Raw genomic sequence first — 23,132 nt, forward strand, 5'->3', positions numbered from 1 at the left:
TATATATCCACATCATCAAGTCTTTAATCGTGCAAGATTTAAGATGGCCACGGTGATAGTGACAGATATCATAAGCAGAGTTAAAAAGACACTCAACACCGGCTCTACTAGCTGGGATAGCAAGAATATCCCGAGTAAGTCTAGATAATGCTGGAAACTCATGCTCATGCTCTTTCCAGAAGGCCCTTAGTGATATATTAATTGTGCCTGTTATCTAATATTAATTCTAACTTCTAAGTCCCAGAGCTATTATTAGTACTTACTATTCTTAAGATATTATATAAGCTTATTATTATCTGTCTTTGACCTAGAGTAGTAAGAGCTGATCCCCTGCTGGGAGGCCCTATTCGAAACCAGCATTTTAATCTGGGATAGGTTTCCAGATGATAGTTGAGTGCTTGATAGTGCAGGTAAATCAGAAAGTTGCCTTATATACTACTTAAAATAATTAATAAGGCTTTTATAATATTGTTCACGCCAGCCACCTTCCTAATCTTTTGTAGAAAAGAATTGGAGCTTGTTTGAAGAGGTAATAATAGTACTAATTACAAAGATATTATTATATATCTTATTAGTCTCTTTATAATAAAATGAGAGCTTTATCTTTGCTGCCTTAAGTATATAGAGTATTGTTGTTTTCCAAGCAACCTTTTTAATTTGAAGTTGCTGTATTAACTTCTTAAGGTAGTCAAAGAGATTGTTGTAGATACTAAAGATAAGATGAATAGTAACCTCCTTAGTTATAGAGAGTATAGTAGTGTAGTTAAAAAAAGGTTTAGTAATCTAAAGTAAATATTTAATTTAGCGCTATTCTTCTTTATTAAGCTTGAATTAGAGATATTGGTGTATTGTACAGTACTTGTTAAAGATAGGCTGTAGTTGCTTTGCTCGGCGAAGCATTAAATATATAGAATTCCAGCGAGTACAGACATCCTGATAGGGAACAAGCTTTGGCTCAGAAGTCTGAAGACTTAGGAATACTTTTTTTCACTGCGGGCTTACATTAATAAAGGTAGTAAGCTGTCGAACCTTTCTTCTTATTAGTAGAGGCATATATTTAGTATAAAGATATTATACCTTATTTAATGTATCTATAATTTTACTTGAATTACTCTTTTTCTGGAGAGTGTATATAGTTTCATCAGACCACTCCTTTTTAATAGTATTATTAACTGGGTTCACTTTCATCTTTCCAAGCAGTTGATTCAAGCTAAGCTGAATAATATGGGCAATGCATGGGATCCGGATAATTGTAGTATTACTACTAAGGTCCTGTGACTGGATAGTCTCCTGTAATCTTGCTATTATAGTATTATTATTTAATGTATTATCAGTAGTGATTAATAATATACAGTTAGTGATTCCATGCTCTTGGAGGACTTTAAGAAGAACTAAGCTTAGATTACCTCTATTATGAATACTATAAAGAGGTTCAAACCTAAGAAGAACCTTATAATAGTTCTATTCCTGATTAATAAAGTAGCCAGTGATTGCTATAAATGTTTGGTTAAATAGTGATGTCCAGCAGTCAAGTACAACTAAAAGCTTCCTATTTGGTAGAAGCTTCTGGAGGAGAGCCTTTTACTTTTCTTTAATATTTTTATATAGATACCGTTGAAGACTTCTGCTGGAGGGGAGCTTTGGCTTTAATAGTATAAGTTATATAATATTAATAAACTCGTCAAGCTCGTGATACTCGGTAAATCGAAAGGGAAGACGTCTAATAGTAATCATATTTAGTAGCTTTTCTATAAAAAGCTCTTGACTATACAGTCTTTAAGGTGAATGCTGATAGAAGAGTATAAGTATATTTAATATATTATATTAGGGCCTTATACTAACTGAGTCATGGATAAGCTAGTCTATACCCTTTTGCTGTTTAGGTACTGTATGTTGACAGGCAGCTCCTTTCAGGTGTGCTTTTATTAGAGATAATCCTGCTCGGCGGTAACCTGGATGAATAAGAACATTCAAACAGTATTTATACATAATCTTGGGCTGGCCAGTTTTCTCATCAGCAACCTGATCAAATTGCTTCTAGTATGATGAGCTCTTTTTTCCATCCTAATATACTGTATCCTGTAACTTCTTTTTTAATCTAAAATCTGTCTGTAGCTACCATCTTATAAACTCGTCCTTTAATATATTAGAATAAAGGATTCAATACTTGCGAAAGCTAGCCCCAACACGCGTAAGGGTCTCAGGGAGGCATGGCTGTGGAGGTGGGAAGATAAAGTCAGAGTCTGATATAGAGATGATAGTATTTTAACTATCAGATATATACTGTGTATGATCTGAATATAAGAAGTTAGATTTATAAAAGGAGTTAGAGAATTGGGATTAATAGCTCTGCGATATCTTTAAAATAAGAGTTGAAAGCTAAGAAAGAGAGAGGTAAAAAGACTTACAATACTTGTAGAAAGAGAACCTCAGAAGATAGTAAAACCTGAGACTTATAAAGATAGAAGTAGGAAGTTGATAGATCTAATCTTTCTAGGTTATCTTCTATTATAATTGGCCTACTAGTAATATTAGTATAGATGCCTGCATGATATCCATTGGATATCATATAAAATCCATGGATAACGCGGGATAATCCACAGATATCTGGCAGATATCTATTAGATATTATGGATATCCATGGATATCCGGCACATATCCGTGGATATTATATAATAATGTACGGGTATCCACGGGCCTTATATAAAAGTAAAGAGTTCTGTACATTTATACTATATGATTAGGCTATGAAATAAGATATATAAACAGGATTAGAGAATAGAGTTAAAGTAATATAGTCTGAGAAGGCTAAACTAATTAATTTATAAGAAGTTCTGGTTCAGCACTAGTCAAAGAAGCAGAGCTAGTAGAGCTAGCAAGTACTATAAGTTTTACGTGCAGGACGACTAATATATATTCTATATATATTAGAGGTTAGTATTATATAAAGGTGTTGTGTGGTCCTGGCAAGACTGTCATAACCAGAATAGGCGTATATTACTGATATTAATCAGTAAATTATGCATCCTGTATTGGGCTAGATTGGGTTAATCTAGCGAGAATTATGCTAGTGCGGATAATAATAAGATATCCATATCATATCCGCATGGATTTGGATGTGGATAAAGATAGTAATTCAGGTATCTGGTATCCGCGTGGGTACGATATGGATACCATTTGCTATCTGATATCCGCGGATACGCCGCAGTCTAATCCCACTGCTGGATCGCCTCTGCCATCCGCGTACACTCCTGGGGCTTGATGGAATGCTTGACCTGCAGATATGTGGCGACCTCTCTAGGATGCACGCCATATTTACAGCAACGACAAATAATAATCTGTAAACTAGGGATAAGTAGACATGCACAACCCGCCCCAAAATCCTGAACCCGATCCGCCCCGAACCCGCATGGGTTTGGGTTCGGGTCAACTATCTAGAACCCGCGGGTTAGGGTTAAACCTGCAGAACCCGCACTAAACCTAGTATAGTAATAAAATAGGGTTATTATAATTAGCCCTATCCTACTTAGGTAATAAAATTACTGTATTAGGTTTAGTGCGGGTCCTGCGGGTATTTGCGGGGCGGGTTTAGCAAGGTCTTGACCCATGCGGGTTGGGTTCCTTGAGGCCTCGACCCGCCCCAACCCAACCCGTATGCATGTCTAGGGATAAGTTGAAAAAATTGATGTTCCATGGTGTAGGTCGGAATCTGCCAGATATATATATATATCGTGTGGGGGTTCCGCACTCCAGTTGCTGGTACAAACTCAGGATATAGAATAAAAATAGACTGGAACTGGATTCCCCGGCCTTCTTAAGTATGAAAACAGCCCCTGAATTCCTGCTGACTATCTATTATTGGTATTAATGTATCATTTCTACTATCGGTCGCGGGTGGTGGTGATCCCCCATCAAAACTGATTTCCTTATCCTAACAAACTTTGAGCCGCCACCACACCCTTTTAATTAGATGGATGACCCTCAGCTTCAGCTAAGTTATAATTTAATAGAATATTAATCAGCAGGCTGAGTTTTAGCAGGATTACTTTTAAAAAAGCCCAGTGAGTTCAAGACCTAAAGTATGGTGAGTTGTTCTCCGCGACCGGGCTTATCAGCCAATGGTAAGCCGGCCCGGATTCCCCACCGCGGTGAGTCCAACAACGACTTTCCGCCGCCTGTGGGTTAGGGTATCCAGGCTCTATATTCATGCCTGATCCCTAATATTCATGCCTGAGGTATTGGAGTGGCCTAATTAGGTCTAGACTACCCGAAATTAGTGTGCCAAGCCATACCCCAACAAAAGTTTTCCCTGATTCTTTACCTATTAATTCTGCCTTCCTAAATAGGAAATCCTAATATATTTCTAGATATTATTAAAATTCAGATCTCTAGCTCTCTAGTAATATAATTTTTATTAAGAAATATTAAAGATTAAAGGTTTTAGAGGGTGGGCCTGTATTAGGGTGTGGCCCACCCCCCTTACCCTAATTCTTTTTTGCGGAGGCCCACCCCTGGGCCTGTGACAGAATATAGTTAGAATTAATATACCTTAAAAATAATAAGATTTAAAGATTAAAAAATAATATAAATATTTAAACTTCAGTCTATAGACTATATTTAAATATTTTTAATATTATATAAAATAATTAGATTAGAAAATTTTATAATATATAAATTAAACTTAAGATTATTATATTTTCTATAGAGATTACTAGTATAAATTAACTAGGGTTAGTTGTGTAAATTATATATATTTTATTCAGGGCATGCAGGCTCTATATTCATGCCTGATCTCTGGAATTCATGCCTTAGGCACCAGAACACCTGAATTAGGTCTAGACTACCCGTTATTAGCGTGCCAAGGCCTACCCTAATAAAAATTCTTTATAATCTTTTTACCTGCGAATTCTGCCTTCCTAAATAGGAAAGTCCGAGATCTTTCTATATATTATTAAAATCTAGAACTCTAGCTATCTAGTGATATCAGTTTTATTCAGAAATATTAAGAATTCATGAAGTTATAGGGGTTTGAACGGCGAACTCGAAAAGCTTGGCGAAAAGTGCCATCTTGGGGCGCTCTGTGTAACCGTATTCTGGATAGTGGCCAGCGAGACCCAAAACAAAATACCCAATAGGCCAGCCGATCAGCACCCGCGCTCAGCTGAACCCTAAAGGAATCTGAGTCCGATTCCCTGCCGCCTGTGGGTTAGGGCAAGGAGAATAGGCTTCTCTATGTCTTCAGACCAGCATAAATCATGATCGGTATTTAGCCCAGTATTTGCATCAAAACACCCTCCCGCGATTCCTCCCCTCTGTCAAATACACCTCCACCTTATTCCCCTCCTCATCATGCGCCGTCCCCGTCCCCTCATCATAAACAGGAATCAAATGCCCGGGAACACCCTTCGGACATAAGTTCATCATCCGCGTGTTCCCACTCTCGCCGTAAAATAACCACAGGCTGGATATAAAAACCCGCATAAAGCCTTTATACCCGGGGTCGGCCCCACAGCCGGGGCCAGTTTCTTCGGGATACCGCCCGTCAACCATCCCGACAAAGCCCTCGCCGAGTCGAGGGCGGGGGCTTGAGGCGGCAATGATTGATTTGAGCGAGCGCTCGTCAATCACCAGACACCCCTCAAACCGGCCATACCCGCGGCCCTTGCTAGCAGCGACGTACTCCTTGAAATGAACGCGGATCTGTTCTACTGAAGCGCCGTCCCAGGAGTCCTTATCTGAGAAGACGACATGCCTGCGCGATTCCTTGAGGAGGCGTTCTGGCGTTGAGTCACGCTCGACTCCATCAGCAGAGCGCTTCCTCTCTGCATTCAGTCCCGAATCGATTCCGCGATCCAGTGCCGCGTCAAGCTTTTTTAAGGCTAGCGGCCACTGCTCATCTGACTCAGGGGTGTACACGGTGCGGTAGATGATATACCCCCATGGAAAGGTCGACTCGAGCATCGGGGAGAGGAAGCGCGTCGTGTAGCGGTTCTTGGTTTGCTCAAGCCATGGGGCGCTGCCCCAGTCGTCTTCGCGGGCGGCTTCGAACTCTGGGTGGGACCATTTGTCGGGCCAGGAGGGGTGGTGGTAGAATTCGAAGTCGTCGATTTCGGTGACGAGGGCGTTGATTGAGGATGGGGGTGGGGGGGAGGAAGGCGGAGGGGGTGAAAATAGTTTGTCCATGTGGAAGGCCACAAAGTAGACAAAGACGAGAAAGAGAAGAGATAGTAGATGAGGGCTATGTAGGGGTTTATTGACACCAGGTTGTCGTGGTGGAAGAAAAGTCAAGAACTCTGGTGGGTGGAGGGGGACCCCGTTTATATGCTGGAGGAGGCCTAGCGTGCCAAGACTTTACAGTACAGTACCGAACTTTCCTTCTAATTACATGATGTTAACTGCCTACGTAATGTACCCAAGGTATGTTGAAAACAAAAGACATGAGACTAGTTAGGGCTCGGGACAGCACTGCTCGAAGCAACGGGAGGCTGAGAACCAGCCCATCCCGGATTAGGGGCGACACAGTAAGCATTCCCAACAACCAAAGCAGCAGAGCAATCCTCGCCCTGAAGCGACGGGTTCACCTGCGTAAACAGGGCAAACGTGATTGACTCTGCAAGACAGATGCGGGCACAAGATTCGTCCTCTGCAGGCACATGCCATTTCCCGCACTTTAAGCTCGTGCCCTCAGCAACAGTGGCATTCGACGGAGGATCAACAACAGACCCTGAGTACCCGGAATTGCCTTCGCCTGGAGCCAAGGTGACCCCGGGGATCGGGGCTGTGGCCGTATAGTTCCCACCTTGACCCTCTAGGCAGATTACGTGGCCCCAGGCTTCTGTGGTGGTTTGGAGATTCGAGCAGTCCCACGCTACCCAGGCGTTATATTTTCGAACGGTGCCTGGGGCGTAGAAGGACGCTCTCTCGATGGAGCTGCAGGTGTCGTTGCTCTTGAGCTGGTAGGTGCCCGAACAGCTGGTTGGTAGGCAAAGATCCATGTCTGCGGGTAGGTTCTCGCAGAGCATGAGGTGGCGGGAGTTTGCCATGACCAGCGCTGCCGATGACACGCTGTACGCTAGGGCGATGGAGTCACATGTGTCACCAAGGACCGTCGTGTGCGTTTGATTAGAGGCGCAGATGGGGTCGGGTGGGAACTCTGGCGGAGCATCCAAAGAGGGGGGCATGGCGGTGGGAGCAGATAGGCCACACTGCGCATTCACGACCTCCAGCTGCGTTTGGAAGCTTTTGTCGTAGAAGGAGTAAGGCGAGCGCTGCATTATCTCCAGTCTCTCGACAAAGCAGAAAGAGCAGAGCTCGTTTTTGGGCATATCTTGCAAGAAATCAACTGGGGTGAACCCTGCAATCTCATCTGGTTTGTGAATGGAATTAGGTTTGTCCTATGAAGGGGCAAAAAGGGAGACTAACCATTGCAGTATTCACCACTGGTAGGGTCCTTGAGACAAGTTTCGTTCCAACCAGACCAGACCTGGCCACCGTACTTAGTAGCAGCGGATCCAGAGACATTGTAGTCCGCGCAGTTTGTCTCGACATTGTGAAACCAGCTCTGCAAGGACGCGCCACAGCTGTTATCGCAAACAGAATCGGTCAGGCTCATGTTATTCAGGGACCCTCTGTATTTATTGTCCAGGAACATCGTTGCGTACGGGTCGCACTTGACTAACTGCGTGAGCGAAGTCTGGCAAGCATTCGGAAGGCCCTTGAGCGCGTCCGAGTCCGAGTCCGAGTTGGAGTTCCAAATGTAGAAGCCCCGAAACTCGCGGCCGCCCACCACTTCCTTGGGCCCTCGGACCCAGGCGAGCAAAGAGGAAAGGAAGCCGTTCTTGTTGTCCTTGGCGTATGTTGGGACTTGGCCAACAGGGCTCACCATTTCCAACGCAGCCTTGGTGATCAGGTTGTAGATCCAGACATCGTAGCTTTGCTCGATCTGGAAAATGCGGTCCTGGCAGTAGTCCTTATCCGCGCAGTCTTGAGAATAGTCGGAGAACCAACTGTAAAAGCCTACATTGGAGTTATTATCAGACAGAATGCAAGCGAGGCAAATAGACATACCAGCTCCAAGGAGATGCACCGATGAGGAATCCAGGATCCGCATCCCCCAGGCAAAAGCACAGGTTGTGGACGTGGACGTGCAATTGCTGAAATCCGGGTCTCCTGGGAAAAGACCAGGCGTGAATGGTTCGGGGGCCGGTGGCACTGGCTGGTAGTAGGGAGACTCGGTCTGGATCATACCCAGCACAATGTCCTTTGCTTGATAGAGCTCGTATTGATAGAAGACCTGGTGTTCAGAAGCGGTTCCATACAGCCAAGTGGGACCCTGGCTTTCAATCAAAAGGCCACGAGCGGAATAAACGTCGATTTGATCCTGTGAGGCAACATCCAGGTCATGGTCAGCCGTCCATACCCAGACGTTCTCCAAATAGGCAGACGATCTGTGTGTCAGCCGTAGCATCAACACAGCCGCGATGCAGGCTTCATTGACACCGTCGCCTTTGGGGCAGTCTTTGGCTTGCAGAGAAGACCCTGCAGCACCGCCAACCCGAAAGTGAGAGTCTGCACTTGTTAGCCAAGGAAAAAAAAAAGAACAGAGAACTCATACCCCATAGCCCAGCGGACCCCTGAGATAACTCGTGAATATTCCACTCCACCAGCACAGCGCCTGCGGTAGGGCCCGAGACAGTAAAAAGGAGGTCCTGGATTTCAACAATGCCAACATCACCCTCATTCCCTACCTTTACTGCGACCCGAGGATTCCGTACATCCTCGAATTTAGAACCAATTGCCATGATCTGAGACCAGGCTTGGCCCAAGATCCGCGAGTTTTGCGGGATCTTGAGTGTATCCTTGATAACATAAACACCATAAGGAAAGAAGACAATCGAGGACATATTAGCACCACGGGCAAGAACACTATTCAACACCGTTGTGTCATCGGTTTTGCCGTCACCCTTTGCTCCAAGGGCCTTAACATCAAGAACTTGCGAGTTTCCGATGTCATTGTATTTCGGCCGCCGACGGTTGAAGAAATTGGGGTGTCCAACATTGTAGACAGTGTCGCCCACAAGAGACGAAGAGCGGTTGGCTGCCTGGAGTTTGACACCGGAGACAAACCTGGCGCCTTCGGGATCATTGACCATTCCAAACCCCCAGGAGTCAAGGATGGTTTGGTCGCTGCCGGGAATAAGGACTTTGTTGACGTTGCTGTCCAGAATGGCGTTCTGTGTGTTATAGAACCCAACATTCTGCAGCAGTAGAGCAGTCGAGTTCTTGTTGTACAGGGTAGTCGTGATTCCGGTCGCGGTATTAGCGATGATGGCGTCGACCAAGGCAAAGGATCCGACCGCTTGACTGGTGCTGAAAGGGCCACCCGCCTGGGAGACAGGTTAGAGCCTTCGTTGTGTAGGGTTAGCATGACTCACTCCGCCAACAATGATGATTCCAGTAGTGCAGCTCTCAATAACAACGTCCTGCATGGTCCAGGCCCAGTCTCAGTGGATTTGAAGAGCCGTGTTGCAATTGACAAACACTAAGTGGCTTGTGGTAAACTGTTGATTTCCCAGGTATGCGCTCGAGGCTTGTTAGTCGACGCTGTCAGACCACTTGTCCAAGGACTTACCCAAAGTTCCCGCCGACAAAGGTCAGATCGGACATGAAGCCACCACTTCCGTTTTCCATGTAGATTCCCTGTTGGGTGGTACTGGCGTCCTGGGTCATGTAGAAGTAGATATTCTCAAGAGAGGTGCCCTGCGCCACTTGCCAATGAATGGCGCAAATGTATGCTGCCTGGTCAGTGCGCGTGATGTCAATCTTGAAATTGCGCACACTGCGAAGGAAATTATTGGTGTTGATGTACCACTCCTCCTGGTCGCCAACATAGACATCTGACGTGATGACGCCCAGGCCAACGAAGCTCGCCGCGCCGAGAATCGTAGGGAGGTCAAGCGGCTATCCAGGCGTCAGTATCTTGAGAGAACAGTCGGAATTGAGCCATACGTCACCGATTAGCTGAGTGTTGTAGTATTGGATTATCGGACTGCTGACCAGGTAGCTGCCTGGTGGGAAGTAGACGACACCGGGGTACACTGTGCTGGACCCGCAATTTGCACCGCAACGCCCACCGTCGGAGATGGCAAGGTTGATAGCCGCTGTGTCTATTAGTACGTGGTACCAAGCCAAGAGCAGGTACTGGGCACGAACCGGTGTCGTCAGTCACACCATCACCTATTGATGTCAGTACGGAGATTGAAAGCGGCTGAACGTCTTACCCTTAGCACCATAGTCCACGACATTCCTCCAGACCTGCAGGAAAAGATAGTGTCAGAGAATAGCACCAACTCGGATGAAAGTTGGCTTACTTTATACCCAGAAGGGGCATGAGGGCTGCTTCCCCGCTGCGCCATCGTAGCCATCCACCAGGTTGGACTCACCCGCTTCCTCAAGGCGCCCTCTGTCCCATTCTCCCCGAAGCTTACCTCGTCCTTGCCATCCATGACGACCTGAGCCAGTCCGTTGTAAGTGTGAAATGCCTGCGACGGAACAAAGGTATCTGGCCTGCCGGTTCCGTACTTCCGATCCATCAGAGCAGCAACGGCACTGTGATTGCCATTCGAGGGAGCAGGGGGTTCCGACTCGGCAACAACCCTCGCAGCCTCTCTGAGCTCATCAGGGATCGAGTATCCATACTTTTCATTTGATCCGGAATCTCTGCGCGTGCGCCGCTCATCGCCTGCCTCTTCGGCGGCCTTTTGGGTGTAGTCGAGAGGCGCAGAGTCAGGGGCCGGGTGCACTTGGTCGGAAGTGCCCATATCATACTTGTTGTACTGCACATTCTCCAGCCGAAGCTTGTTCAGTGTCCTCAAGACCTTGAGAGCACTGGCAACAGCGTCAGCCGCATCTGAAGTCTCTTGGGCTGCAGGCGCGACACTGGTGATTGACGCTGGCGCAGGCCCAGGTGCTGAGGCTTGCTGTAGAGCACCGTGGTGACTTGCATGTATATGCTCGTGTTGATGATGGTGATGGGATGCCTGGACAAGAAGTCCAAGCTGGCCTATGAGCCAAAGACCTCGCCAGACATGCATCGCAACAAGCCGAATGCTCTATCCAGGGTGAAGCAGTCAAAATGTTCACTGGGAATGCTCAGGCTTTGAGTTGGTCTCCCAAAACTTTTCTTTTCACGGTCCTTCCGTCCATTTCGTTCCCGCTCGTTCCGAGTCCACCAGCGTATTTCTAACATGGTCCGTACAAGAGCACTAGGATACATAGCTCAATAGTGGGATTGCATGTCATTGGGCAGATCTGGCTTTTAATCTCGGACTTTCGAGTCCCGACTCATCTTTGCTATATGCAGTGGATCCTGCGCTAGTTGGATGTAACTCTAGACGCCTAGTTCCTCGATGGCGGCGATATTAATGCTCTAGGCCTACTCGTGATGGAGATGGCCATATAACTCAGTCCAGGGATCACCTAGAAGAGTGAGGATTCGGCACCGTCGGCATTGGGTCTGAGGCTGTAGTGTCGCAGTATGAAGCTCACATTGTCCGACCACTACCAGTAGTAGTAGTAGTAGTGGAGGGTTCGCTTCCAGATCTCCAGGGCGGCGCCTGTGGGCCCAAAGAAACTAACCCGAGTAGGCAAAGTCGCTCCGACTCAAGGGCCAGCCCAGGGCCCACGAGTATGGTCCCATACAATCTCATTCTCTCACAGATCCGCTTCGGTCGGCACGTTCTTTTCCCTCTTTTGGTGATAATCATGGACTTGTTCGCTCAGAGTTTAAGATTTCCAAGAAACAGACGCGGTCTTAGCTGGGGTTTATTTGGGCACCATTGTTCAATCATAAAGCACCTGAAAATGACCGCATGGTCTTTTGGAGCCATGCATTAACTCGCTCTGGCCTTTGCGGCCTGCGGGAGACCTTGCTTGGCCATTCAGTACTGCGGTTGGTATATAGGGCATGGAGCCCGCCCGGACACTCAACTCCCGCCTTTTCCAGGTCCGATAGTGATAGGAACAGACCCTCCACCTCCACCGCTCACCGGACCGAAGTCGCCGACTCGCCGCTGGCGGGCTTTTGCTAGTAAATCCGCGCCCGGACTATGTACAGAGTGGATGAGACCTCCGAGTCAAGAACCAATCGCGCTTAAAACTTCGACCAGTAGTACTACCACTTACCAGTAAGTGGATTCGGCTCTAGAGACGAGATATGCCGGAGGTATCAGACCTTCAGGGCGCCCGAAGTGGCGAGTCGAATGTGGAACTGTGAGGCCCTAGGTAGTAGTAAGTATTATTACTGGAAATGACCAAACACCGCGGTCTAGTAGTACTAGGAAGCTACCGGACGTACTTTGCGTATTCTGAAAAGAGGGCCAGCTACCTTACCTACGGCGATTCTAGGCGTTGTCGGTCAAACCATGTCCCATCCCACGATACCCAGCGGACGGATTCCATTTACGCCGTAGGCAGGCGGGCCATTTTATTTGATTTCCCCCTTTCCCACGAAGCTTCCTCCATCTGTCTTCCCACTGAGTGCGGTGCTGACAGAGTCTCCTCACAATGTGGCCAAAGAAAGGGCAAAAGCTCGGGCTCGGGCTCGCTTGGGTTCTCTTAACAGGCCTTGCTCTTCCAGCCCTGGGCCAGAACTGCAGCAAAGACAACCCTTGCGCCACGGGATGCTGCTCCAAGGACGGGTGGTGTGGGACAAGCGAAGAGCATTGCGGTGCGGGGAACTGTGTTGACACTTGTGATTTTAAGCTGCAGTGTGATGAGAGTAATCCGTGCGAAACGGGGTGTTGGTATGTACTACCTTAGTGAAATGCTTGGTTCCAGATGCGTTGGTGGACGGTACTAATAATCACAGTTCCAAGGCAGGGTTCTGCGGATTGGGCCCGGACTACTGTGGCGAGGACGTGTGTGTGGCTAGCTGTGAGGCAAAGGCTGAATGTGATCCTGGCTTTGGGGCAGACTGGGCGACGAGTTCGAAGTGCCCGCTGAATGTTTGCTGCTCAGACTTTGTAAGACGTCCCTGAACACTCACTACCAGGGAAGGACTAATGGGTTGAAACCAATAGGGCTTTTGCGGAACCACCAAGGAATTCGTGAGTATCCTAGGTTCAATCTCCCCTGGCATACATGAACTAACCTCGATAGTGTGGAAACAAGACAGTCCACCACGACACCTGCGATAAGAAGACCGCGACACTTGACCGTGTGGTTGGCTATTACGAGTCGTGGGCAAGCAGTCGTCCGTGCAATCCCTTCTGGCCAGAGCAGATCCCGATGGGGGTCTATACCCATCTCAACTTTGCGTTTCCCGCCATCGACCCAGACAGCTTTGAAGTGCGCCCTGGTTCCGACGGTGACCTTGACTTACTGATGCGCGTCACACAGCTCAAGACCATGGATCCAGATCTCAAAGTCATGATTGCGCTGGGTGGTTGGAGCTTTAATGATCCAGGCCCGACCCAAACAACTTTTTCTGACATTGCGCGGTCGTCGGAGAATCAGGCCAAGTTCTTTACATCCCTGAAGGAGTTCTTGTCAACGTATAATCTGGATGGAGTGGACCTGGACTGGGAATATCCCGTGGCAGATGATCGCAGTGGACGGGCCGAGGACTTTGAGAACTTCCCTAAATTCATGGAGAATCTGAAGGAGGCTTTGAAAGACACAGGCGGGCGGAATGAGATATCCATCACACTCCCTTCATCCTACTGGTATCTGCAACACTTTGACATTGTCAAGCTGCAGCCCCACGTGAGCTTTTTTAATGTTATGTCCTATGATCTGCACGGCAAGTGGGACAAGGGAAACAAGTGGACAGGCGAGTTCCTCGACGCCCACACCAACCTAACCGAAATCGACAAGGCCTTGGAGCTGCTCTGGCGGAACAAGATTGACTCCTCCAAAGTAGTTCTGGGGCTCGCATTCTACGCCCGCGCATACGCCTTGGCCGATCCGGCCTGTGTAAAGCCAGGCTGCCTGTTCGCCTCTGGCGCAAACCAGGGCAACTGCAGTCGCGAGATTGGGATTCTGCTCAACAGCGAAATCGACGAAATTGTTGCGCAGCGGGATCTCGAGGACACACTGTATAAGGACGCTGCCGTGCAGGTCCTTCACTGGGACGACCAGTGGCTGTCGTATGACGATGCCGGGCATGTTCCTGGAGACTGGTGGCGATGATGATGACGATGATGATGACGAGTATATCACCAAGGTCGAGGATCATCTGCAGTGCCGGTGGTCCAACTGCGGCGAGTTTTGCCCTACGGGGTGGACGATGATGACTCGGGACGACCAGTGGGGTGACTCGGATGAAATCATGCTGGACGGTAATGCTTGCACTTACCCTCATGAACGACGACTATGCTGCCCCCCAAGCGAAACAACTCCGAGCTGTGGTTGGTACTCCTTCAAGGGCGGGGCGTGCAAGGGCGAGTGTCCTGACGGGTACACCGAGGTCGGGTCGATTGACCATGGCTGTCGGAGTGGCTACCAGGCAGCCTGCTGCACAACAGAGAACAAGAACAACAAGCTCCTAAACGCCATGAGGCTCTACGAGACCTGCGCATGGTCCAATGCCCCGGACTGCAACAGCGGCAAATGCACATTTGCCAACTCGCCGTGGCCAACGGAATTTGTCGAGTCCACGACCGGCAGCGGCGCGGTATACTGCTACTCGGGCATGGTACACGATGATGACTATAATTTCAGCTTTAGTTCCCAGTCGCGAAAGTACTGCTGTGATACTTCCAACAAGGCCATGACCTGGGGCACATGCACCTGGAGGAACGACGACTTCAACTTCGGAACCGAGGGCAAGACCTGCAGCTCCAACTGCCATGACAACGAGATCAGGGTCGCCATGGATGGCAATGAGGAGTGTCATGGGAAGGACGGCGGCGCCAAGTCATATTGCTGCACCGGCACATACGAGACGACGAGCAAGGTCTTGAATCCCGTGCTGGCCGGCTACGAGGCTGATCTCTCTGCGTGGGCGGATAGTCCGACCTGCGATGCAAAGACGGGGCTTGACTTGTATGCCAGGTCGGACATCTCGCCCCGGGACCAGGGTCAGACCGTCCTCAAGGATCAACACTATCAGGGCACCCTTTTCATCCTGGCGACGATGATCCGAGGCACTGGTCTTGCAGGCGAAGCCATGTCATCATCCGTCAAAGCCCTGTGCAAGATCTGGGACAAGTACATCCCCGACCATTGGGAGCACTTGACCTGCGACAAGGTCACCTCCTGGTTCAATGACAAGGAGGGAAACCCCGCCGCGCAACAACGGAGCCCCGAACAAAATGGGCAATTGGCGCTGTGTAATATGGACGGTTTCAACGCGATGCTGAATACGAGGGCGCGCCGCCTCCCCGAATGCGAACATTACGAGATTGTAGAAGCCGACTATCTGGCAAATGACGGCTCCAGCATCAACGACGGCACCCTTGCCAAGCGATGGCTCAATCAGGTATGCATGCCATTTCACCGTTTCGTTCAGCATTTGGACACTAATGCTCGCAGGGCGATGTCCTGGATCGGCTTGAGAAGCGGGCGCCGGCCGAGGCGAAATCGGTTCTCTGCAATGACGGCAAGGTGAAGAGAAAGATCAACTACCAGAGCCAGCCTTACCCAAGCGTCGGGGACTGGGCTGATGATGCGGAGCCCGTGCAAAACACGGTGGACCTCGTGGACTGGAACGTCTGCCGGAGCTCTGCGGTCAGGACATACAATCAGGGGTCCGACCGGGACAATTATGCCAGTAAGTGAGAACACACCTATGCAAGTACAGTAGCTGACCGGATAGCCGAGCACATGTTGGAGCTGGAATCCATCCCCATGTTTATCAAGTGGGCCGCCATGAACCAAGACGTCTGCAAAGAGATAGACTGTCTCTTCTTTGCAGGCTTCTTCAACAAAAAGGTCCTGGACAGCCCTCCTGACATGCCTGGCCTAGATGCCTCGCACCAACAAGTCCCCATGCAGCGCGTGATGGAGTCGCTGCGCAGCGAGACAAACGCAGGCAACTTTGCCATCCTGTGGGGAAGCATCAATCTAAACAAAGCACAGGTACGGAGCCTCGCCAACCTTTGAGGGACAGAATTCCGGTTGCTGACTCTGGCGTGTCGTGTCTAGTTATGGCTCCATGGCCAGCCAAGAGCCGACGACACATGGGATGGTTACGTGGAGGGAGACCTGAACAAGGCAACTGAAGTTCTCCGCGATGTATGGCCTCTTTCCCATCTTCTTCCCTCTAACTACCTACCTTCCTGCTGACCATAACCTAACAGACCATAGCCGTCTACCAATACCTCCGCGAAAAGAAAATCTGGCCCAAGTTCCAAGCAATCAACAAGGCCGTGCGCGAGGAGATGCTTCGCGCAGAAGAACAACACAACAAAGACGACAAGGACAAGAAATCGGACCTGCAGGCCTGCTGGGATGCCTGGATGGGCCACCAGCTCAAATCATTCGTGGACAATGGCGATGACTGGGTGAAAAAGGCCATTGAGGATCTGAAAAAGAACTACAAGCCCGAGAAGAGCAAAAAGGATGATCCGGAGGGGCACGAGCGGTACGATGCCTTGACGGCTATCCTGAACCTTCTGGAAACCGAGGCGGCTGAGGCCATTAAGCTCTCTAACTTTGATCTGGGACTGGGCGATGGCGATGCGATGGATACCTCGGCTTGAGCAGGATTGGACCGCGAATCGACCTGTACGCGCTACGATGTGTCACTGTTATGTAGGGTCAGCTCGAGTATATAGAGTATTTACAAATATCCTAACACACCTTCTAAAGGTGACCAAAAGGGCGGGGTGAAAATGACGGCCATTTGTGGGTACTATCAACCCTAACAGCGGGTTGCTTTTATAACAGGGAGTCAAAGTTTCGGAAGTTCTATGGGGCTTTGGCTTCAGGGCTCTGATTTAGGGCTCTGATTCCATCACAATGGTGTTGAAGATAGGTACTTATGCGGCTGGCTTGTCGCGATATATTCTGCAGAGCATAGCGCCTGAGGTGATGGGCATACACAACATCCGCGCCCCTCCGGAAGCCCTACCTTAACTGGCCCAGTTTTTTTCTTTTTAACCATCTGCCAGAAGCAGAAGCCAGTGATTTTAGCTAGACCAATAACTTGGATACTCCAGTCGTATTTAAGAGTTGCTGGCTTTTGCATATCCACATGCATACCCTAGATAGGGGTGGTGGAGTACAGTCCATGAGCATTCTTTTCCCGAGTACATGGCCTTCAGGCATTCCGGAAAAATGTGAAACTCCGCGGCAGATGTAATAGTAAAATGCAATAACTCCCACCGGACAAACGGCAGACCTGCATCCTCCGGGTAAATAGAACCGCTCGGAGTGAATTAAGCCGGTGCTTGACTAGTTAGGGCTTGCTTCCCCACAACCCTGCAGATTAGCCTGCTCTGGAATGCAGGGGTCTGTACAGAATACTTTAGGTATAAATAAAACCTAAGAATGGCCATCCCCTTTCTTCCTGCAGATTAGATTATATTCCAACTACACAAAATGAGACTTCTTGCAGCCATAACCCTGCTCTGGCTTGCCCTGACTACAATAGTAACTGGCCTCCCCCACACTGTCTAAGACACCTTTAATACCTCTATCCTCTCCTACCACCCTGCAACCCCCCACAACCACATTGATATCTCCATTCTGGTCCTCCCTGGCGGCGGCTACTTATATATCTTGCTTGACCATAAAGGCACAAACTCCACCCTCTACCTTAACACAAAGGGGTAAAATACCTAGGTTTTGAATTACACAACAGCCTCTACACCCAATGCACCGGTGCCGATGTACCCAGTTCCCAATAAACAGGCGCTAGGTATGGTATGGTATATCCATTCTTAGAACAAGGTCAATGTTAAGAGGTTAGGGGTTTGAACGTTCTTGGCTAGGCGGCATTTAGCTGCTGTTACTATGACAGATAAGGAAGTGCAGGGGGAGATTGATTTTGAGATTTTAATATATCTAGTTATTTCTATGGATAAGGTCATAATGCATTAGGGGTTAAGGGTTAATCTCATCAGGGAGAATCCATTGCCTGAACTTGTGCAGGAACAATTAGCTAAAACAAGAGTTATAAACAGCACGCCGCCAATGTTCATGTACAGTTCTGCAGACAACACAACTGTGCCTGTGAAGAATATGTTGTGGTTTATTTCTGCGCTGGTGAAAAACAAGGTTCCATTTCAGATGCTGATTCTTCCGGATGCTGACCATGGAATTGTATTGGGGTTAATGGATCCGCAGCAGAATTGGGCGCCTGTGTTGGATCATTTTTTGGCATATTTAATTTAAGGTTGCGTTGGGTAGGAATGTTATAAGCTTGGAGAGTATTAGTTGTGCGGTTTGTGGTCAAGGCAGCTAATATCCATCTTGTTCTTCCCAAGGTTTCCTGCAAGGTATTTCATAGTGGTACCATATCAGACAGGGTTATATATCTATATTATGAAGATAAGGCTATATCGGCCCACTTGCAAGTCAAGAACATATAGAGCTTGCTATTCTTTATATGGCTTTACCCAAGCGTCCCACTTAAACCAAGACTCTGTACCAGCCCTCCAGCATCCTAGTAGCTGCAAGTCAGGCATAGACATCATTCCTGGCAGCCTTATATAATTTAAATACTAGTCTTTTAGGTTGATAAAATCCCAATAATGTAAGTAGTACTCTCTAAGGGTTATATGCATCCATCCCACATCTTCCTTGTCATGCTTGGCCTTGCTGTCTTCCCACTGGGGTTCAATCTTGTACTACCAATCCTCGCCCTCCCAAGGCCCCAGGATCTGCAGATTATCTTGATAACTAGGTGTCTTAAGTGGTCTAGTAACTTAAGACACATGTTATTAATAAAGATACAGAAGTTGTACCTCGCCCCAAGATCCCAGTAAGGCATGGCATTGCCGTCTCCCCCCAAAACAGCATATTTCCACTTGCCTGGTGCTTTTATAACAGAGGGTAGCTGTGCGTTTATCCATGCGTTAAAGTGGTCACAAATCTCATGCAATGTTGCCCTGTTATACTTGGTTGCGTCATCCATAACAGTTAACCAGTAAGAAGAAAGTAGATCTAGTCTTTCATATGTCTCCAGATCATCCCTAACTTTGGTATTCAGCATATCAAGCATCCACTACTATTGGGCGTTGTTTTTGTAAGTGCATCAATACACCACAAACCCCCAGTAAATGTCTGGTTTAAGCAGACGCCAGATGCGGTTGGTTAGGGACTTGTCTACCCTGGATAGGTTGTCTAATATATTAAACATATAAACATGACTTAGTGGATGTTTGTTGCAGGGTTGTAAGGAGGTGGGAATACTCCAGGCTGGAGCTTGCAAGCAGCCAAATGTTTTGCTTTATATTGCTGGCCATAGAGCTCAAAGGCCAGTCGTGGCTTGAGCCATCTGGCGGGCGCAGAGCATTGCCCTGGAAAGAAAAAGAATCTGGCAGACCCTGTTATAAAGGTAAAAGATAAAGTTTGCAGCTCACTGTCTCTACAGCAACTGTTGGAACATACTGCCGTCCAGTACTGCCTGCCCCTAGGGGTTGATCTCGCCTAGTCATCCATTAGTTAGCTATATATCCTAGATAGTTGGCCATACCGGCCACCCAATAGGAGAAGCATCCATCCACTTCCCACAGGGAATAACAGACCACATTGGACATAGCCAAGGCTATGATGCTAGAGCAAATTGGGACTACAGTCATAGTTGTCCAAGCCAACAACTATAATATGTATGATAAGAAGCATAGCTGTCCAAGCCTTTGACTATAATAAAAATTAATCAAAGATTTAAGTAAATGTACACAAAATAAAATACCACATAAGTTTTATGTTTTCTTTAATTACAGCAGCCCTCATTTTAACACAGGTGCGCTTAATCAAAGAATCATGCTAAGTTCTTGGTGGTAGGGCCAACAAATAGTTAACAAGTGTTTGGGGGTCAGACCAATTTCAAGCATCACTATACCAGAGTCCTAGGATAGCAATAGCTCCTGTGACAGTGTGTCCTGGGAGCCAGAGATTCCTAAGACATGGATTAATTCATTCATTCATAGACTGTCCCAGCCGCCCTAGTGCCGACAAATACGAACAGATGAAGTCCGCATCCGAGGTTCCTGGATGGGGGGTATCAGGGGGCAAGATCCTGGATGACCCCACCCGTTACGACTTTGACGACGATGGCAGCGACTCCTGGCACCAGGTTTTGATTCGCGTGCCGGGGATCACGGATTGCAGTGGCGTTTGGGGCGAGGACGGCGGCAGTAGCATACGGTACCGCAGTGGGCCGGACGATGAGGAGATGATAGCGTAGTACCAGGAGGGCGAGGAGCGGTGGCGGGATTTCAGCCTAGCGCAGCTAAGAACCCAAGCGGGTCTGTACCTGTTGGATCGTGAGGCCATCGAGTCTGGATTGATCAAGATTCTCTGGCTGGACGAGCATGGGCAGGTTGCCTGGGAAAATCGGTTGGACCCTTCCACTTCAGCTCTGAGTCGGCTGACGGGATCCCTCCTGAACGCTTCGAGTCTGGTGGAAGTGACCGGCTACGACGGCACCCGCGGCGCTCTGATTGAAAACTAGACTGCTTGGCTGGTGAACCATACTATTGTAGGTGACGCCTTGCTGGCACACTGCTAGAATCCTGGGTGGTCCCAGGTGATGGCGATTCATATAGGCGATAACTGGTCATATCGCGGCATGGATCTATTCTATACGCAACAGTCATTTCAATACCAGATATTGCTCGTACAGTAAATAAACTAGCAGAATTCCTCATGAATCCCACAGAGAAGTATATTAAGGTAGCAGATCAAGGAATTGCATACCTCTACGCTACGCGATACCTAGCTACTGAGTATTCTGGATTGACCAATTAGAATAAGACCTTTATATGTGCTAGTAATACTTCATTTACAGATCATGAAGACTAGAAAAGCACTGAAGGATATCTTTACAAGCTATATAGAGGACTAATTAACTGGAAAGCAAGCAAGTAACGTACAGTTACTACATCAACAACTAAAGCAGAACTATTAGCTATATCAGAGGCCGCTAAATAAATATTCTGTAGAAACGCTTATTTAAATCTATTAAGTTTGATCCCGAGTATTAGATATCGATTTTATGTGACAACCAGCAGACGATTAATCTACTCACCAAGGAGGATCCATAGATCCGTACGAAGCTTCAATATGTTAATATAGATAGTCAATGGCTTCGTCAAGAACTGCAAGTAAGGCATGTTAATATCCGATGGGTTCCCAGCGCGGAGATGCCCGCGGACGGCCTTACCAAGATTCTACCAGACTTAAAACACCAAGAATTCATGAAAATGCTTAGCTTAGTTGATGTGAAAAGTCTCATTTCAGATTAAGCAGGCAGCCTACTGCGTACAGACGATATTTCAACCTATTATTAACGCGTATGACCTCGCTGACGCTGGGGGGGGGTGTGTTGACCTTTAGTAACCGCTAGGATCCCGCTTCAACACTAAATTTACCATTAGTCAGCGTCCGCTCGGTTATCTATTATATCGCTTTGATTTCCTATTTTAGTTAGTTAGTTTACCCCTATTTCTCGAGTATTTAGTGTAGGATAGCTGCTAGATTCGATGAATCAGAGCTTTATATTCGTGTGGTTGAGTACTAGTTGATACGTTGTTCTGGAACTGCGACAATCTTCTAATGCAACATGCCAGATCCAACGCGCAATTCACATTAGGGTTTAAGTCCATACGAACTGGACCGTTCGCTCCAACGGCACCCTTTTACCCAAGCAGTACGACACACCCACCGTGTAGAAACCGAATAATTGCTAACTGAGGACTTGCAGCTGGGGCACTGACCGTCCTTGATACGGGGCCCTTGGATGGTGTCGATTACCGGAACGGGGCCCTTGGATGGTGTCGATTACCGGAACGGGGTTGTTGGCTATATTACTCTCGTGTGTTGCCTATCGATCCTCTGCTGATTTGTTTCATTGAGATTAACTTGTGGACAGGGAATTCAAACTACGCACATCAGGAATGGAACATCTATCGATGCCCGTAAGTACCGTTTCAATGGACAACCTTGAGGAGTCTCGTCATTGCTAATATTTCCCAGTGCCGAATGCCAGGCCCAATCCAAGTTTGTGAGCAAGCCGGCCACACCAGATTAAGACTGAATCAAAATCACATACTACCCGCGCTGCATACCCACCATGCCAATCTCCACCGGCCCCTATTAGGGGACAAGGAGTCGCTCTGGACCATTAGTAAATGCTTAGGAGAAAATTATGATAGCCGTTCTTCTACTCTATCCCGCCGTAGCGCGTAATCCTCGATCTCCGATGCCGTAACTATTGTCGGGCAAGAATATGGGGCGTCCAGGTCCATTTTCTATCGTGGGCGGACATGGAAAGATTGCACCTCCTTTTCCATTAGTCTGGCTTTGATGTTTGGCTTGTTTCGTGAGGTTCGGAGTTGATTGTTGGTCTACTGTTAGCCTACGCTCTATACTGGCGCAATCCAAGCCGAGGCCATAGGCATTGATCAACACCAGCAGAATGGGATTGCGAGAGAAGTCCAAAAAACAATTTATGATCGGGTTGGACCTACCCCTAAATTCTGGCCAGAAATTGCTCGAACGCCATCAAAGCTCAGCATGACTCCGTATCAAGCTTGGTACGGTGACAAACCGTGCCTATCACGACTCAGAGTGATGAGATCCAAAGGGAATACTTGGTTCTACCCAAGTAGAAGAAGCTCACGGAGCCAAGAAGAAGGCCATGCATTCTACCAGAAGACGGACGAATTATTAGGACCTCAAACGCTAAATTTCGCGAAGTCCTTACAACTCCTTCCACACAGACCATAGACGATGTGGGAGCCAGATGAGACGGCCTACCTGGGACAATGGCTACTACCGCAGGGGGAAGGAAGGCAGGAGGGCTAATAAGCCAACCTTCACGTATACTAGAAAGCCCTGGAGGAGTAGATAGGACTACTAACAAACTAGCCTGTTAAAGCTGATTAACTAGCACCAAGGCATAGCTACTAGGGCTAAATAATCCAGCAATATTGTATAACATTTATCCTTCTGCAGGGATA

At 47.8% G+C, this 23,132-nt stretch overlaps 5 protein-coding genes across 5 annotated transcripts; 3 read left to right on the forward strand and 2 right to left on the reverse strand.

The window, feature by feature from the left end:
- Positions 1–5,283: 5,283 nt before the first annotated feature.
- On the reverse strand, positions 5,284–6,183 carry APUU_30002A (uncharacterized protein; the record flags this gene model as incomplete). The annotated part of the gene is made up of 1 exon (XM_041701047.1): positions 5,284–6,183. One exon carries the CDS (start codon positions 6,181–6,183, stop codon positions 5,284–5,286), a length of 900 nt encoding a protein of 299 aa, XP_041553971.1.
- Positions 6,184–6,443: 260 nt separating this feature from the next.
- APUU_30003A (uncharacterized protein) lies at positions 6,444–11,093 on the reverse strand (the record flags this gene model as incomplete). The annotated part of the gene is made up of 11 exons (XM_041701048.1): positions 6,444–7,366; positions 7,423–8,016; positions 8,068–8,568; positions 8,615–9,386; positions 9,435–9,482; positions 9,543–9,582; positions 9,632–9,960; positions 10,009–10,160; positions 10,213–10,236; positions 10,281–10,314; positions 10,371–11,093. The coding sequence occupies 11 exons, from the start codon at positions 11,091–11,093 to the stop codon at positions 6,444–6,446; spliced, it is 4,140 nt and encodes a 1,379-aa protein (XP_041553972.1).
- A 1,471-nt stretch (positions 11,094–12,564) lies between these two features.
- On the forward strand, positions 12,565–14,190 carry APUU_30004S (uncharacterized protein; the record flags this gene model as incomplete). The annotated part of the gene is made up of 4 exons (XM_041701049.1): positions 12,565–12,803; positions 12,869–13,022; positions 13,080–13,106; positions 13,159–14,190. 4 exons carry the CDS (start codon positions 12,565–12,567, stop codon positions 14,188–14,190), a joined length of 1,452 nt encoding a protein of 483 aa, XP_041553973.1.
- A 97-nt stretch (positions 14,191–14,287) lies between these two features.
- APUU_30005S (uncharacterized protein) lies at positions 14,288–16,703 on the forward strand (the record flags this gene model as incomplete). Its single annotated transcript, XM_041701050.1, has 5 exons — positions 14,288–15,481; positions 15,535–15,772; positions 15,818–16,080; positions 16,147–16,236; positions 16,302–16,703. 5 exons carry the CDS (start codon positions 14,288–14,290, stop codon positions 16,701–16,703), a joined length of 2,187 nt encoding a protein of 728 aa, XP_041553974.1.
- A 3,434-nt stretch (positions 16,704–20,137) lies between these two features.
- Positions 20,138–20,356, forward strand: APUU_30006S (uncharacterized protein; the record flags this gene model as incomplete). Its single annotated transcript, XM_041701051.1, has 1 exon — positions 20,138–20,356. One exon carries the CDS (start codon positions 20,138–20,140, stop codon positions 20,354–20,356), a length of 219 nt encoding a protein of 72 aa, XP_041553975.1.
- Between the last annotated feature and the right edge of the window lie 2,776 nt (positions 20,357–23,132).

This window comes from Aspergillus puulaauensis, chromosome 3 (assembly GCF_016861865.1).
Source record: "Aspergillus puulaauensis MK2 DNA, chromosome 3, nearly complete sequence".
Lineage (NCBI taxonomy): Eukaryota > Fungi > Ascomycota > Eurotiomycetes > Eurotiales > Aspergillaceae > Aspergillus > Aspergillus puulaauensis.